This window comes from Diceros bicornis, chromosome 14 (assembly GCF_020826845.1).
Source record: "Diceros bicornis minor isolate mBicDic1 chromosome 14, mDicBic1.mat.cur, whole genome shotgun sequence".
Classification (NCBI taxonomy): domain Eukaryota; kingdom Metazoa; phylum Chordata; class Mammalia; order Perissodactyla; family Rhinocerotidae; genus Diceros; species Diceros bicornis.
Genome location: NC_080753.1, coordinates 43,468,464 through 43,485,225, shown reverse-complemented (window position 1 = coordinate 43,485,225; position 16,762 = coordinate 43,468,464). Strand labels below are relative to the sequence as shown.

The 16,762-nt window shown below is 40.6% G+C and overlaps 1 protein-coding gene across 9 annotated transcripts in view; it reads right to left on the bottom strand.

Annotated features, from left to right (window-relative positions):
- The window catches only part of RIPOR2 (RHO family interacting cell polarization regulator 2), a 217,861-nt gene that overhangs the window by 33,097 nt on the left and 168,002 nt on the right, over positions 1 to 16,762 (bottom strand). For all 9 annotated transcript variants that reach the window (XR_009222104.1, XR_009222103.1, XM_058555140.1 and 6 more), the window contains exons 5-8: positions 16,168 to 16,191; positions 15,032 to 15,085; positions 11,419 to 11,568; positions 7,369 to 7,432 (exon numbers count right to left, since the gene is read on the bottom strand). Coding sequence is in view for 7 of the 9 variants with exons in the window: in XM_058555140.1 (XP_058411123.1) it covers positions 7,369 to 7,432; positions 11,419 to 11,568; positions 15,032 to 15,085; positions 16,168 to 16,191 (292 nt within the window). In the remaining 2 variants the exon portion in view is untranslated. The remainder of the gene's footprint in view (positions 1 to 7,368; positions 7,433 to 11,418; positions 11,569 to 15,031; positions 15,086 to 16,167; positions 16,192 to 16,762) is intronic.

Below are 16,762 nucleotides of genomic sequence, written 5' to 3'. Positions count from 1 at the left end.
ATTGTTGGGAATTCCATCTATGGCTGTTAGAGAGGACATTCCTTGGGTAGGGGGACAAAAGAGGTGCTTTCTGGGGCAGAGAAGGCTGTTTGGGGGTGTTAGAGCTCAGTGTACTTTTGGCCGATTGAAGGTCCAAGCAGATTCCAGGATCAGGGAATTAGGACGAGGAAGATATATTCATTTATTTACCCAACATATTCCCGTGAAAATAAACTGCTCCCTTGTTTTTCTTTTTGTTCCAAGATTTGTGATTTATTTTTTTATTTTTTATTTTATTTTTTTATGAGGAAGATCAGCCCTGAGCTAACATCCATGCCAATCCTCCTCGTTTTGCTGAGGAAGACTGGCCTTGAGCTAACATCTATTGCCAATCCTCGTCCTTTTTTTTTTTTTTTCCCCGTTTTCTCCCCAAAGCCCCAGTAGATAGTTGTATGTCATAGTTGCACGTCCTTCTAGTTGCTGTATGTGGGACGCCGCCCCAGCATGGCTGGACAAGCAGTGTGTCGGTGCGCGCCCGGGATCCAAACCCGGGCCGCCAGTAGCGGAGCGTGCGCACTTAACCGCTAAGCCACGGGGCCGGCCCCCGTGATTTCTGATGAGTGTCTCCCACTTGGCTAAGAGTCCACGGCCTTACTTCCCTTGCCTTTCCTCAGTTCACTACTCCTGTTTGTCTTATCCTTTTTATCCAGGGTAATGATACCACTACCTACTGTGTTATGAAATCACTGAAGATGTATTATCATCTACACAAAACTAGTGACTAAGAAAACAACATCAAACCAACCAAGCAAATGACAGCAACCTGGACCCCCAAAATGAAGATTGGGCTTCTCTGCTACTGTGCCATCCAGCAGGTCATTTCTAACTGGATCTGCTCATTCTGAGATCCAGTATGATATCTGGCATAGCAGCAAAACCAAATCTTGTTTGCTAGGTGGCCACTGTCTTGGGACATCCCGGACCCTGATCTGATCGGTCTTTTTCTTTCTTTCTATAGATATTTACTGAGAGCTCACTGTGTGTTAGGATCTATAATTTGGGGTAACAATCTGGAGATTAAGAAAGACTTTACAGATACCCATAATACAGAACAAAATATCGTTAAAGCCCACAGGAATGAAACAGACAAGGACCTGTAGGTAGTAAGATGGAATTAAACCTGAGGTTGATTTCTGTCTTATATACCAGCTAGCCTACTTACTCTAAATAATTTACTTAACTCCAGTTTCTTCACCTTTAAAACAGGGATAACAATGTCCACCTCATAGAATTGTTTGTAAGGACAATAGATGGCATCTGGCATATAGTGGGTGCTTAATAAGTGGTAATGATTATATATCCAGGAGTGCGATGATACTATTTATTGAGCACGTGCCATATATGGTTCATTTACAAGATGTAATCTACGTGGAAAGATACAGCAAATTGACACACACGAAGGAGGAGAACAGCAATGGAGAGACAGTAAGAGATCTTTGATTTTTTCTGTACTTTGACATTTTATAAGAATATTACTTATACAATTAAAATGAAGAATCTCTATCTCATTTAATGTAGGATAATTTCATTGGGGGAGGTAGCATTTGAATAACAGAATTTCATCTCAGTAAAATGAGGGCATGGGGGAGAAGATACTTCCAGGCCGAGTGAGTGGGATGTATCCATTCAACAATATTTCCTGAAGGCCTACTGTGTGTCAAGCATGAATAAAGCTGTGAGGAAGAAAGCATGCAAATCACACGCGCACAGTGAATAGAGGGGACTAAACTGGTCAATAGAGGTTTATCAGTAATCCTTGCTGTACTTGAATCAGGTGTTTCCGGCTTTAATCCCTGTTTCCATGTCAATCACAAAGCAAAGTCCTTTACCCTGATAGGGACTGGAAGACAAATTTTTAATGAAGGAATGAAACAAATTTAATAAAAATGGGCAAAATCTTTAGCACTTTTTCATTTTCTGGTGAAAATAACCAATACAATTTTATGATAAAAATTTCCAGTTAAGAATTCAGTACAAATGTTTAGAGTGAACTTTTAATAAAAGACAATATTTATAATGTAATATTAAGGGAAAAAAAAAAAAGGCAGGATACAAAACCTTATGAAGAGTATGATGCCCACTAAATAAAAATGTATCCAGAGGAAAAAAGATCTGGAAAAACATACCAAACTGTTAAAAATATCTCTGGTAGGGTGGGATTATGGAGAAAGTGAAATGTTTGACATTAAGCAGTAATTTTTATTTGATTTTTTTTCAAATATCATGTACTTATTTTGTAAGAAAAAAGATATAAAAAAGAACACATGCTGATAGGCAGCATACACACAGAGAAAAGGCTGGTTGGATATTCACGACAATTTCAACGAAGTTTAGCACTGGGTGGAGCGATTATGTATGATTGTAAATTTTTTGGTATGTTTCCCAATATTTAAAAAAATGAGAAGGTAACACTTTAAAAAAGTTAAAACAGAGATTTGAGAAGAGAAAAACAATCTTTCTCTTTTCACAGAGGTGGCCTAAGAGGAAATAATTTTGATTAGCTGGTACAGAAACAGCCCTGTGGTTCTTAGATTCCTTCACTCGCACAGACCTCCACATGACAAACTGACTCCTTGGTTACTCAGCCTCCTCAGAAACCCTTTATGACATTTGAGCTCTTTGTTTTTATATTAGTTTAAACACAATTTAACCCACATAAAGATGATGGGGATAGTATCATACAATGTGTTTTCCCTTCTATGAATAGCCCTGTTAAGTTGTGAAACTACTGAGCGAATGAGCCTACTCTCCACCTGTCTGATGTCAATTGCCAGGGTCAAGATGATGGAGAAGGTCCAGGCAAGCTTAAAAAGCACTGCTGTTACCAATGTCTGTCAGTAGATGGCAGCAACTCACCAGCTCGTCACCCCTCCCCACCCACGGAGCCAGTCCATTTAGGACCAGTTTTCACCAACAATTAGAACATAACAAGCCACTTAAAAAGATTTACTGAAATAAGAGCCGAATTAAAGAAGCCAATTTTCACTAATAATTTTCTGGAGGATTTAGTCTTTTTTTTTTTTTAAACTTCTGAAAGAAAGCACAATTGACTGGTTTTTATAAATCACAATTGGCTGGACATGCCAATTCTAATAAAATTGAAAGTGCTCTTTAAAAACCTCTGCAAATTAGTTCATGATTCATCCATCGCTTGTTTACCTGTACAATTACAACGGAAGCCTGGCAAAATACAAACTTTTCTGGAATTGGTGCTGGATAAAGGGGAGTAAAGGGAAAAAACCTTTGAGGCTTTTTTTTTTCCTTTCAAAATTACCAGAAATTTTGCATCTGAATAACATATTCGAATGGGAGAAAGACACTTGGTAGCGATGTTTTCGAGCTTCTCAGCCCATGTTATTAAAGCAAAATTTCTTTTTTTTTTTTTTTTTTGGTTGCTTATAGCGGTATCACACGGATACCCTGATTATAAAAATAAGGTAGCAAATGGCAACAGGCGGGCAAAAACAAGTCCGGCGCTGTGCTTCCTCAACTTCTATCTGCTTGGGTAAGCCACTCACGGTACTGGTTGCAGAACTGAAACTAACTGGGGCAATTAGAGTTCCAGCCTCGTGTCTTTTAAACCTGGCTGGGTTTCTTTCAGACGCTGGTCTGACGCCTGCTGGGATTTTCACAGTTGGGGAAACCTTAACGTTTCTTCAGCAGTTTTGTGATTACTGTTGCGCTGTCTAGAAAGCTTTCATTATGGCCACTCAAAAAACCAACCTGGGGATGGGGGTGGGGAGGTGGTGGGGGTCAGGGGACTTTGATTTCCGTGGTGCATCTCCCCGTACCTTTCGGATGTTTCAACCGTAAACGCGTACTACAGATAAAACAGTTCTTCCATGGCTTGTCTGGAAGGCCCAGATGCTACAGTATGCAGCCGTCCACTCTTTTCTTCCTTTGCTCGGGGACCATTCTGTCAGAAGAATGCTCCCCATTTCTTCTAGTTCTATGATGACCTTCCTTTCCAAGAGTCATACTCTCTACTCCAAGGAAAACAGCCTGAACAGCCTAGCAGCTGACCAGCCAGGAGCTCCCGTTCCAGGCCTGACTGATTTATTGACCAGGTATAAATAATGCAGGTTTAGTATCTCACTAGAAGTTCTTCCCTCTCCAGAGGCCTGACTGCCCTGAAAGCTGTAGGGGCCAGCACAGACTTTTGGATATACACACTGCCTGGAACTTAATTTGAATTGAGTCATAATTGGAAGAAGAACTAGTTTTGCCTAAGAGATCACATCTTTTAATCTCCATCCCGGCTGTCAGTTCATGGGTCTAGGGTGCCCTCTCTAGTCTGGCATTCGAGTCTCTTCAAAATCTGGCCCCAACTAATTCTCCACACTCTTCTCCCAACCAGCACTTCAGCCTCACCAGACTACCTGTCATTTTGAACATGCTTTTCCCTCTTTGGTGAATGCTATTCCAGTGCCATTCATCTGCCCAGAACAGTCTTTCTCATTCTAATTCAAAAGTTACACTGGGGAGCCTTCCTCCACCCTGCCCCCCACCTCCACAGGTGAGTGGCACCTTCTCCGCCCACCCCTCAGGCTCCTGAAGCAATCTGGTCACACTACTGGTCTGGGAGCTCATTTATTCCATTGAATTAGAACGCACTGGCTCATTCTTCCATTTTCCCCAGTTGATTGTGTGGAACTCAAGGCCAGAGCCCATTCGTCAGGATGCAGCCTGTGCTTGGCCAACAGCAGGAGCCGGATAAGTGCTTCATCAATTGTCCTTACCATCATCATCATCACCTCTGTGCCTCCCCCCTCCCCCCACCAAGAATAGTTGTTGTCTACGTGTTGGGGTGGGGCAAAAAGGGAAGTGTGGAAGGGTGTGGCAGGAGGAAGTTGGGTTACCAGGTCTGAGAATATTATGAAATATTCTTAATTTATGTCAATATGTATCTTGGGGTGGTTATTTTTAGCAGAACGAACAACAGATAAGAAAGTAGCTAATTGCAAAGATATAAGATTTCTTGGCAGCATGAGAGGGCTTCCTTTTATCAAGGGAGAGAAAGATTTCCATGGGAGCATTACTCTTGAAAGGCTTCATAGATGTAGTTTCTGAGTTTTCGTGTTAGCTTAGGAAAGTGGAAGTGAGATAAACCTATAACAAAAAAGGAGAATCAGTTTCAGGCCTGAGAGACCCTCTGGGAGAAACCCTGAGTCCAGATAGAAGCTAAGGAAGCTGATCAGGCAGGAGAGAGACAACAACCCTGAGAGGTAGAGATAGAAGAGCAGAAGGAACAGAAAGTTCTGTCAGTCCGTCTTGAACACCCATTATAACCTGGTGCTATTATTTAGCTGTGTGGCCAGGGCCCCCAGCACCATGTTCTTACCTGAAGGCCCGAAGCTCCAGATCTGGTGGGTAGGGTGACCCTTTCCTCCCACCCCGCTCCCAGGGTGCCTGTGTGTTAGGTTGAGGAAGACCATCCCATAGAAGAGACCATTCTTTGAGCAACAGTCTATAGTATCTGCTCAGTTCTGGTAGAATTTTCCTCCTAATACAGGGCTGGGGGTGGGAATACTCTAGGAGCCAACAGCCCTGGAATTCAGTGTAAAGTTTGACCCCACCTTACTGTGTGACTTCTGGGACAAGTCACTTAATACTGTACTAACAGTGAGAAGATGTGCGTGATCTGAAATTCTCTTGGCTGCGAGACTCTACAACCGTGGTGGTCTGCGTAGATGGTGCCTGAGCGTTGGGGAAGGAGAGGGAAGTGTTTTCTGCTAAACACTGGTTCAGGGCAGTTGTTTTCCAGAATCAGGCTGCTGACGGAATCATCCTGAGAGGTGAAAAAAAATATTCCCTGACTTGCTGGGATGGGCTCAGGGCCTGAGTGGTTTTGGAACCACTGACTCTGGTGAGGACCCAAAATGAAGAGAATGGACCTAAAAAAAACAGAAAAAGCACAGATGCCCAACCTCAGTAGTAAAATAAGTGTTGAGATTTAACCCTGAATAACAAACTGATTCGCTGTCAGATCTGCTGAGGAGAAAGCAGCCATTTGGGAAGCTGAAGGTCAAGGTAATTTTGATTCCAGGTGTTCTCATTCAGAGGCGCTCTCACATGTCCTACATTGTACTTGACAGAAAAATTTCCCTCCTGAGTTAGATGATTCATTCAAAAATAAAGCTCTCCTGTTGAGCACTTTGGAAAAAAAAAAAGTCCCCCTTCTTTACTCCCTTAATTGCAAAAAGGAGACAAGAGGGTGATTAAACCCCCATTAGCAACCCAGGGATCCAGCTGCTAAGAAACCTTAGAAAAAGAAATGCATAAGCACCAGCCCTCTTTGCTGCAGTCCAAGAGGCCAAAACTCAGAAGAAAAATGGACTTGCTGTGATGGCTGCTTATTCGACAGCCCTGCCTGGCCGCTGAGCTGTAAATCTGACAACACCTGGGGGATGCTCCATTTTCTAAAACTAGCCTCTTTTTGTTCTGAAGAATGCTGTGGTATAAATCAATAACGTTTCTAGACTGGAACTTTCTCGAGTAAACAGTGGAAAGGCACTGGGCAAAAAGAGGAAAATGCACAGTCCTCTGCGGGTTTAACACTAAAAAAAAAATTTAGTAGGTAGTTTGCAGGAAACATGGAGGGTAAAGGAAGAATGTAAATAACACCAGGAAGAAGCCACCATACAAGTCTAGAATATGGAACTTTCTAGATAACAAGGGTTTCTATGAGAAGTCAATAGTAAGAAAAAAACAGGGAAGGGTCTGTTTTAGATGAAAAGTAACCTAAAAGAGATAGCTAATGACCAATTACAATGCATGGACCTTGTTTGGATCCTGATTTGAACAAACCAACTGTACAAAGCATTTCTGAGACAACTTGGGAAATCTGATAATGGAATGGATTAATAACAAAGGCTTATTCATTTTATTAGATGTGGTAATACTTGGCATTGTGGTTATGTAAGATGTCCTTATTCTTTAAGAGATGCACACTGAAGTATACAGGGGTAGACTCACATGTCTAGGTTTTATTCATCAAAGGACTTCTATTTCATTAAGGGAAAAAGAAAGAAATCAGATGAGGCAAATATGGTAAAATCCTGCTATTATTAAATCTAGGTGATGGGTTTATGGGGGTTCATTGTAATATTCTCTCCAATTTTGTGATGTTTGAGATTCTGTCATAATAAATATATGTGTATAGGCAAGTCTCAGGATGAGAAGAGCATCAATAAATTAACAAAAATGGGGAGGTTTGAGAGTGGGCGACATAGTGCCTTTGAAAGGAAAATAAAAATAGTGTGTGCTCCCAAACTTCAAGGAGCTCTGTGGAGATGGCTCCTTACTGTCTCTGAAAAGGGAAAAGAATACCTTTCATCTTGATGGAGAATTCCCCCAGCAGATTCTCCAGCTCCGCTTCAATGGTGCACATATTCTGTGAAGAGTCCAAGAGACTGGCGTTAGAGCAAGGCTTCTTTTACAGCACAGCTCAAAGCACATGATGTTCTAATGGCTGCGGACAACCATTGCTTGAACAATAAGAGGCATTTACCTGTTTGCAGTGAGCTACAGAGCACTGCCTATGAAGCACTCTTGACAAGATGTTTAATCTAAGTCTAAGCAAGCGTTCCAGTGCACAGGAAATTTAGAGCATAGGTGAACAAGTTAAATTATGTCATGAACACTCAGATGAATCCAGAATGTGGGATATTCTATGACAACTAGCCTGGATTCTACAAAAAGGCAGTATCACGGAAAAAAATTCTAGATAAAAGAAATTAAAGAGACATAACCAAATGCAGTGTGTTAACTTTGATTACTTCCTGATTTGAAAGTAAATAAACTAAAAAAGTTATAAAAGATATTTTCAGGCCAAGTAGGGGAAATATGAAAATGCACAGGATATTAGATAATTCTACAGGATGACTGTTAATTTTCTTAGCTGTGATAATGGTATGTGGTTATGCAGGGGATACATGCGTTACACAGGGGACCATGAAGGGATCCGTGCTAAAATATTTATGGGGTGAAATGTCATGATGTCTACCACTTACTGTCAAATGACTCAGCAACAAAAGAAAAAGAAAAAATTGAGTGTGTGCGAGAGAAGGAAAGTAAATATGGCAAAATCTTGCCAATAGGTAAATCTAGGTAAAGGTATATGATGTTCATTATACTAGTCTTGACTTTTCTGTTTGAAATTCTTCTAAAAAAAAATTTGAGGCAAAAAGAGTCCAGGAGTTCAATTCTACTCACAGTGAGTGAGGCAGGAGATCTGCTACAATACCACGGCACCCCAAAAATGATTCCTGGGTCTGACAAGAGTCCTCTCCTCACTCTTTTTTTTTTTTTTTTTAAATAATTTTGTTTATTTATTTTCCCCCAAAGCCCCAGCAGATAGTTGTATGTCACAGCTGCACATCTTTCTAGTTGCTGTCCTCTCCCCATTCTTAACGCTGAGGGAACAGTCAAGGCAGTTGGAGTGACACCATCTGTGTCTGTATTTAGATACGTAACTACCCCACCCTACCTTCTCAGTATCTGAGGACCAAACAGAGCAATCAGAGTTAGAAATCAAAAGGAAAAGTGCTGTGGCCAGCGGCTGTCCTCAGTGGGGCCCTTCTGCAGGGTGGCCACTTTAAGCTTTTGATGCCACCTCTTGCCACACTAAGCAGCAGTCCCCATCCCAGCCCCCAGGGCAGCATCTGCAGGCTTCTCCCTCCATAGTCCGCCTCATCAAGGCTGGGGGCTTGGGGTAGCCACTCCTACTAATGCCTGGCCAGCTCAGAGAGCACTGCCAGGGATTGCTTCCGTTTGAATTTTGTTTGCTGAGGACTTCGAGGTTGATTTGTAAGGCTAGAGGTTCTGATCTTACTTGTTCCTTTGTTCTGCTCTAAAAAATCCCTCTCCCGAACTGGTGCCCAGATGGGATGCAAAGAGAATGGCATTGCCTCTCCCCTTATAAGCTCTTAGTACTTCAAATAGCTTAGCAAAGCTGGGGGAATCTTCCTGAAGTTTGATCTCTGTGCAGCTTGAAAGCTTTGAAAACAAAGTCTCAGTATTATAAATCAATTTTCTTCCTCAGAGCATTGGGCATCTCTGTGAAGGAACGCATTACAGTTTCCAGAAATATCAATGATGTTATCATGCATGTCAGGATTGCTACTAGTGTCTTCGAAAAACTTGGGGGCAGCTAGTTTAATGGTTGAGGAACCCATGGTCAGAATTTTCTTCCTTCTCGCCCATGTAGCCATTGATGAATACTGCTGCACCCTAAAGGCTTGGTGATAAAATCCCAGCTTTTGTGGTTATGTGAAGACACAAAACCACCTGATGCAAATGAGGAATGAAGCTACAGAAGTCCTGGACTCCTTTCTTCTCTAAGGCACCCTTCCTCTTGCTGAACTTGTGCTCTATATCTTTGAATTTGTGAGCAAAGTCTGATGTCATGTCTTGGCACTTGACCAAGGTGGGTATTTCTGAAATGACCTGCAAATGTTCTAGGACAGGCAGCTCCTATAGGCTGCCAGTCAGTTATCTGCTCGTGCCCTGTGAATAGCCTCTATAATTGGGAACTGCTCTTTTGATTTCAGAGACATGTAGAAATGAGGTCCCATAAATTAGGGCTGCTTCTAAGACAGAGATTCTCAACCTGCGGGTCCATAAATTTGGATGGGGAAAAAAGAAAGTCACATTGTTATTTCCACTAACCTATAACTGAAATTTAACATGATAACATATATCATGAATGTAGAAAACAAGCCACAGCAGCATTATTACCACCTGTGACTTTGACACTGATAGAAATCACGTACATGTCCGTGTCACATCATTTATTGCAGATACTTTGAAAAATCATTTATATTTTTCACTACTTTGAAATTTCAGTAGTTATTAGAGCTATTGCTAATAATTTGACGTGTTGATAAAACAGCAGCATAGCACTATATCACACATTTGATTTTTAAAATATTTTGTTAACTGTTCTGACAATATTGAAATACTGTATTTCAATATAATTTGTTTCCTTTGAATTCTTTATTTATTTATTTATTTTATTTTTATTTTTTAATTTTTTTTGTGAGGAAGATCAGCCCTGAGCTAACATCCATGCTAATTCTCCTCTTTTTGCTGAGGAAGACCGGCTCTGAGCTAACATCTATTGCCAATCCTCCTCCTTTTTATTTTTCCCAAAGCCCCAGTAGATAGCTGTATGTCATAGTTGCACATCCTTCTAGTTGCTGTATGTGGGACGCGGCCTCAGCATGGCCCGAGAAGCGGTGCGTCAGTGCGCGCCCAGGATCCAAACCCGGGCCACCAGTGGCAGAGTGCGCACATTTAACTGCTAAGCCACGGGGCCGGCCCCTTATTTTTTAAAATACATTTTAAAAGCATTATTCTGAAAGGGGAACTTACGTAAGGAAGCTCTGTTTTATACCATGAAAAGAAATAAAATTGCTTCAGACAAGAGGCGATGCTGGAGTGTACATGAGAAGCGATCCTGCTGTAAGTCATCCAAGAGGTCCCTCCCATCCCCGGGCTGAGACAGATGCTCAGCACTGGGACTTGTCCAACAGACCCTCATCAGCCCGATGACTTCATTCATGAAATCTGATCTCTGAACAAAGACTCAGGGGATAGTGAGAAGTGCTGCTTTAATAATTCAGTCATTTCATCAAAGACTTTGGTATCAGGTGACCCCAGGAGGGGCGAAGACCTCCCTGTGTCATATGCTTAGGCCCCAGAGACAGTCAGAGACCAGGAAAGCACACTTCTGGTCATGGTTCTTTATCTTGTCTCTTTTAAGATAGAAAGGAAATTTCTTACAATAAAATTATTGTGGGTGTGAGGGTTAGTGATACTCAGCATCCAGGGTAGCCATTTTAATCACAAAGTGTTCTACTTCCAGGGATAAAGCTAGATTAGACTGTACACTAGAGAATTTGGAAGTGCATTTAAATGACCAAAACCAGGGCATTGTGGCTTACTCATTCATTCACTGAAATTTTCGACAAGCATTTGTAGTCTACTTGTGCAGAGACTGTCAAGTCAGGATGGAGCACAGAAAGAAGTATAAGGGTTGGCCAGTGAATGGCTTCATAGCATCTAAAATCTTGTGGTTTTACAAGGCACTAGGAGATGAGTGCCTGACAGGTGATGCTCAGGGAATGAGAGAGGCACATGCTCTGGAGTCCAATGAAAGCTCTAAACCAAAATACAACCAACAAAACCAACCAAGAGTCATTTTAAACAATTCCACTGACAGCCTCAAAAAAAAAAAGCAAAGAGAGGCAAAAAGTAAAACTTATCTCTCTGAGGAGTGGAATGAGGTTGCAGGCTGCCATCCCCCTTGTTCTTGGCAGTTACCAACATTCAGAGCAGGCCAGGCGGGGTTCAGCGGCTGAGCAGGTTAGTACATACCTCTGTGTACTCTTTGTAGCTCCGATTGATCTCGACCAGACTCTCCCGGGCAGCTTTACTGGCAGGGGAAGTTGCAAAGGCTTGCTTCATTTTGCTGGCACCATCTTGGAGGCGTCTTTGGATACAATAAGCTTCATAGAGTTCATCTACCTGCCAGAATCAAAAGAGGGAACACCAGGGATGTAAATATTTATCACACTTGAAAGAAGTCACATAGGCCACTGTTAGGTGCTTAAATACTTTATGTTTCTGACCTCAAAGGAGAATCTTGTAGAATGTCATCCTTTTAGATAGCGACCAATCATATATGTTTTAGCCACTATGATGCATTTTCTATTTCAAAACAGATTTTTCTCTGAGACTTCTTTTCAAATTACACAAAATGAATGTAAACTTAACCTGGGTGGACTGTATGAGACAAATATTGGATGATGAAGACAGGAGTCTTCTATATATGGAACAAACACTGAAAGAGTTTATACAGTTTTACACCAAGGTGAAAACTTTGTAGTGTACTAGGTTATTATCAGTTTATTTTAAGAGATACTGTCAGAAGGTGATATTCACACATCCAGATTTAGCATTTTTTTAAAAGAAGAACTTGAGGCTATGTATTGAAAATGATTTTTGTAAAGTCTTGGCTCAACAATAAAGAGAGAAAATGAAGTTATTATTAAAATTGGGTGAAGCACAATTGTCGAAATTAGGGTGAAGCATAACTGTCAAAACTTATCAAACCGAACAATTAAGAACTGTGAAATTTTGGTAGGTAAATTATACCACAACTAAAAAAATAAATAGAAGCAATGGAAATGAATGTTTTCTCAGTTACACCTCTATACTTATGCTTCTCAACAATAATATACCCTTTGCAAACGACTTATTGATCTTACTCATTATATAAGCCTGATAATCACTTAATGCTTCTAAAACAGTGATTCTCAATCAACCTAAGGCTATTTTGACACCCAGGGGACATTTGACAAGATCTGGAGACATTTTTCAGTGTCATAGCTGGGAGGTACTACTGGTGTCTAGTGGGTAGAGGCCAGGGATGCTGCTACACAACCTATAATGCAGAGGACAGCCCCCTACAACAAAGAATTATCCCCAAATATCAACAGGTTGAGAAAACCTATTCTAAAGTTATTTCTGATGATGTTTATCTCTATAGTCTTGTGGGATCTTCAATTATCAACATACTAACTACAGTTAACTACAGGAATTTTCAGGCAGATAAAAAGGAAATATCACCAGACATTAGCAAAAGCAAATGAAACCTATTACTTCTAGGAGGCAATTATCTACCTAGGACTACTTGAATTTTTCATTACAGGACAAACTTGTTCCCTCAAAAGGAGTCTTAAACATAGATCCAGAATAAGGTGGAGATAAATATAATGGATTTCAGAATTGACAATTCCCCATTTCTTCTGAAGGCAAACTTTTGGCTGCTCACCAAAAGGCATTACTACTACCTGTTAGAGTAGGATAATTTTCCACAGTTGCTTTCCCTATAAAGATGTCAACCACACTTAGCTTAAAATATGAACACTGAGAGACTGAAAGTGATTCTCTTGGTTAACGGATTCTTTGTTGCTCTTTGGTTCAACAACTCACTCTACTTTGCTGACAGGAATTGCCAAATCTGGAAAGAACAGTCTTTTGTCTTTAGAGTCAATGGACTTGTCTCTGATTAAGATGGAGGCTCAAAGGGTAGCATATCTGCTGATAAAATCTTTTGGTTGGTGATTGGCATAGAGGGTGGTTTCAATACTTTAAAACTAAGCTAAGACTCATCCGATGAGCTTGTTAAAATGTTGATGCCCAGGCCCCACTCTAAGATGCTGATTCAGTAGGTTAGGGCTGGGCCAGGAATCTAAAATTTTAAATAAACAGTGCAGATCATTCTAATGTGGGAGATCCCCAGAAAACTTTTAGAAACACAAAAGCTGATACCGCTTCCAAATGCAGGCCAGGCTATTTCACCCATGTGGTCTCCTGGGATACTAACTTCAACCCTTTTCCCCACTACTGGGTATGCTGAAGTCTCTGAGATTATAATCTTCTCAGTAAGGAAAATCCTCACTGGATGACTGGTATAGCCCAAATGACTTAGTCTATTACTTTGCCTTTAATGAAAAGTCTATTCTTTGTTTTCATTTAAATATCAACCTATCCTAGTGAAATGGAGTTAAACTTTAGGATCAAGGATAACTATGTACTCATCTGAGCAGAAACAGGCCCATCTGTAGGCAAGCATTGGTCTTACCTATAAGTCAGTAGTGGCTCCTATCAAATAAACCCACTGACTCATTCAATTAAATATAATTCGTTAGGCATCCTGTGTACAAGGTGCTGCAAATAGAATGCTACCAACCTTTAATAACCACTAGGATTGTTGTATCTAACAATGATGGATACAAGATGGATAAATATACTCCTATCTAATACTGATTTTGTTTTCTTGCTGTTTTTCAGACGAAACAGAGTAATTTGTCAAAGCTTGCCTCCCACATCAACACCTTCTAATAGGTGTCGTTGTTTTATTTATTGAGTTTAGCAGAAATAGGGGCAATTTTAGATTTTCCCAGGTAATAAATATCTTTCAAAGTGGGAATGTACAAAGACAGTAGCATATACATGTGTTTACATACATATAAGTCATCATAGAATTTTAAACTGGAAAGGATTCTTAGGAGCATCTATGAGTATGTACACCTCCCCAGCCCTATTTCACAGAGTGGAAAGCCAAAGTCCATGTAGATGATACAGCTCAGTGAGTACATGGCAGAGCTGAGACTAGGACCTAAAGCTTTTGACTCCTAGTAGAGAGATGTATTAAAACCTCCAGTCTCTCCACTTGGAAGAGAGGCGGATGAGTATGGATGTGAACAGGAATTGCTAATGGGGTGATTTAGCTGCCCCCCAAAGGGAAATTTTTTCCAGGTTGCCCTGGTATCTCTTGATAGTGTCCAGAACAAGATGCTGATAGTCCACTCCCCACTAGGCTGATTGGACCATCAGTGAACTATTTATATGGTTCAGGGCTGGATGTCAGGGACCCTGACAAACTGGTGCATGTCTAGGGGGGCAATGAGGATGAAAGGCACCTGGAAACCACGCCATGTGAGGAGGAGTAGAAGGAACTAAGAGCTTGAGAAAGATTTAGGGAGGTATTTGACAGCTGTCTTTAAGTGCTTTACAGGCCTTAGGGAAGAAGTTTATGGGGTACCAAGTTGTATGCGGGACCAGAGTGTAAAGTTAGGCAAGCATGAAGTTTTTTGTAGGTCAGTTTGGTTCAATCTTATCGCCAACCAGACTACACTGAGACTGTCAGCCCTCTAGCAGGCACTGTGCACACTACATAGGAAGAACTTAAAGGATGTTGTTGAACTGAAGGGGAGTCAAAACTGTGCCAGATTATCAGGCTTTCCATTCTTACTTTTCCTCCACCTCTACTGCCTGTTGGAGGACTTAATTGCTAATCAAATTAGGAGTCAATTAGACAAGAAATTCTCCATGGGCTCGATGCTATTCTCAAGCCACAAGTGTATTGATCAGTAACTGAGAACCGAAACACAGGGGCAAAGACAACAGGAACTTCAATTACCTTACTAATGTGAAACTCCAGGCGCCTCATGTATCTTTCAATCGTTTTAATTTGCTGGAATTAAAAGAAGAAGTTTGAAAAGTACAGCCATTTACAGTTTAATTAATGTAGACTTGTGAGGATATCTTTACTATCTCATACTCAACAGTACCAGAAAATGCTACATAGTTGCCCTTTCCTCCTTTGTGGCTATTTTAGAGATTCTCTAGTATCAATTTGGAAAGTACTTTTAAAAATATTGAATAAATATTCTGAGAGATGAATTCAAGTTAGTTACTGGAATCCTTGTGTTTAACACCAAGGGAGGCCAATCAAATGGAATTCATTGGATTTCTGGCAGGACGATATTGTCTTGGAGTATACTTACATTCCTTCATAATAACATATTTTATCAGCTTGAAGATGAACTTTTTTCCTCCCACATTTTAGTGCCTCTGAAATTGGGGTGCATTTTACAATTGCTACTGCCTGTGCATGCTCAAAGATAATCATAATTATTTATGTGTCATCTCTTCATTTGGGTTATAAATATTATTACATGCATTAAATTTAATTACCCTTTAAAATGTTTGGAAACAGATTATTCTATGATTCAGCATGAAAGTTATTATCTATACAGAAAGGCATGGAAAGAGACAGCATCATATATAACTAAGAAAAAAAAAATCTACATTTACAATAGGCCTAAAAGGTTTTGTCATTAAGTATATAAGATACAAACTTAAAATGAAAAGAACGTGTCCGAGTTTAACTTAAAAGCATTTTTTTCTTAGTGGCACATAAATTAATGGTGTGCTTTCCAATCAAGGATGTTTTCAATTTGATGAAATATATAGTTAATGTTTAGAGAGAACACAGGTAAGGACCTCTAAACACTTGGGAATTCTTCAACTTATCAGCACACCGAGAAACCCTACAACTGGGTGGCATTTTTATGGAAGTGACCTTAAACAGGTTATTGGATCTGTAGATCGTAGTACTTACTCATCATCACTAGACAAGAGTGTGAATTTTTCCAGGATTAGAAAAATCAGTTCTCTAGGATCTTATTATACCTAAGGGGAGATTACTGCCTTCTACGTAAGGATTCAGGGTTTTATTTTTCAGCCACACCCCAACACAGAGCAATAACTTACCTTGTCTAGGTCATACAGCACACCCTAAAATAAAAAAGGAATATCTGGATTAAAACATACCTTCCTCAAAATTGTTATGATATTAACAGGGGGATTTAATCTGCATTTCTGCATTATCAGTGAAATAATGATCAGCCCCATAAAGTTCTGCTGGATTTTTTGACATTTGCTTTAAAACAGTAAAAGTCTGGGTTATTTTAAATACCAGTAAGAGTGCTTTTAAGAGCCAATATTTATTCGTACTCCGTGCCTCCGGAATATTCCACCCAGTCCTCTTGGCTCCTCGGGAGCTTTACAGTTTTCACTCGCTTTGAGCTTTCCTTTCCTGCATGTTGAGGGGCACAGAAATGCATGTTCACTTAGTTATTTATTTTTAAAAAATTTTATTTACGTATTTATTTATTTTTGTGAGGAAGATCAGCCCTGAGCTAACATCTGTTGCCAATCCTCCTCTTTTTGCTGAGGAAGACCGGCCCTGGGCTAACATCCGTGCCCATCTTCCTCCACTTTATATGTGGGACGCCGCCACAGCACGGCTTGATAAGTGGTGTGTAGGTCCGCACCCAGGAGCCCAACCCGTGAACCCCCAGGGCCG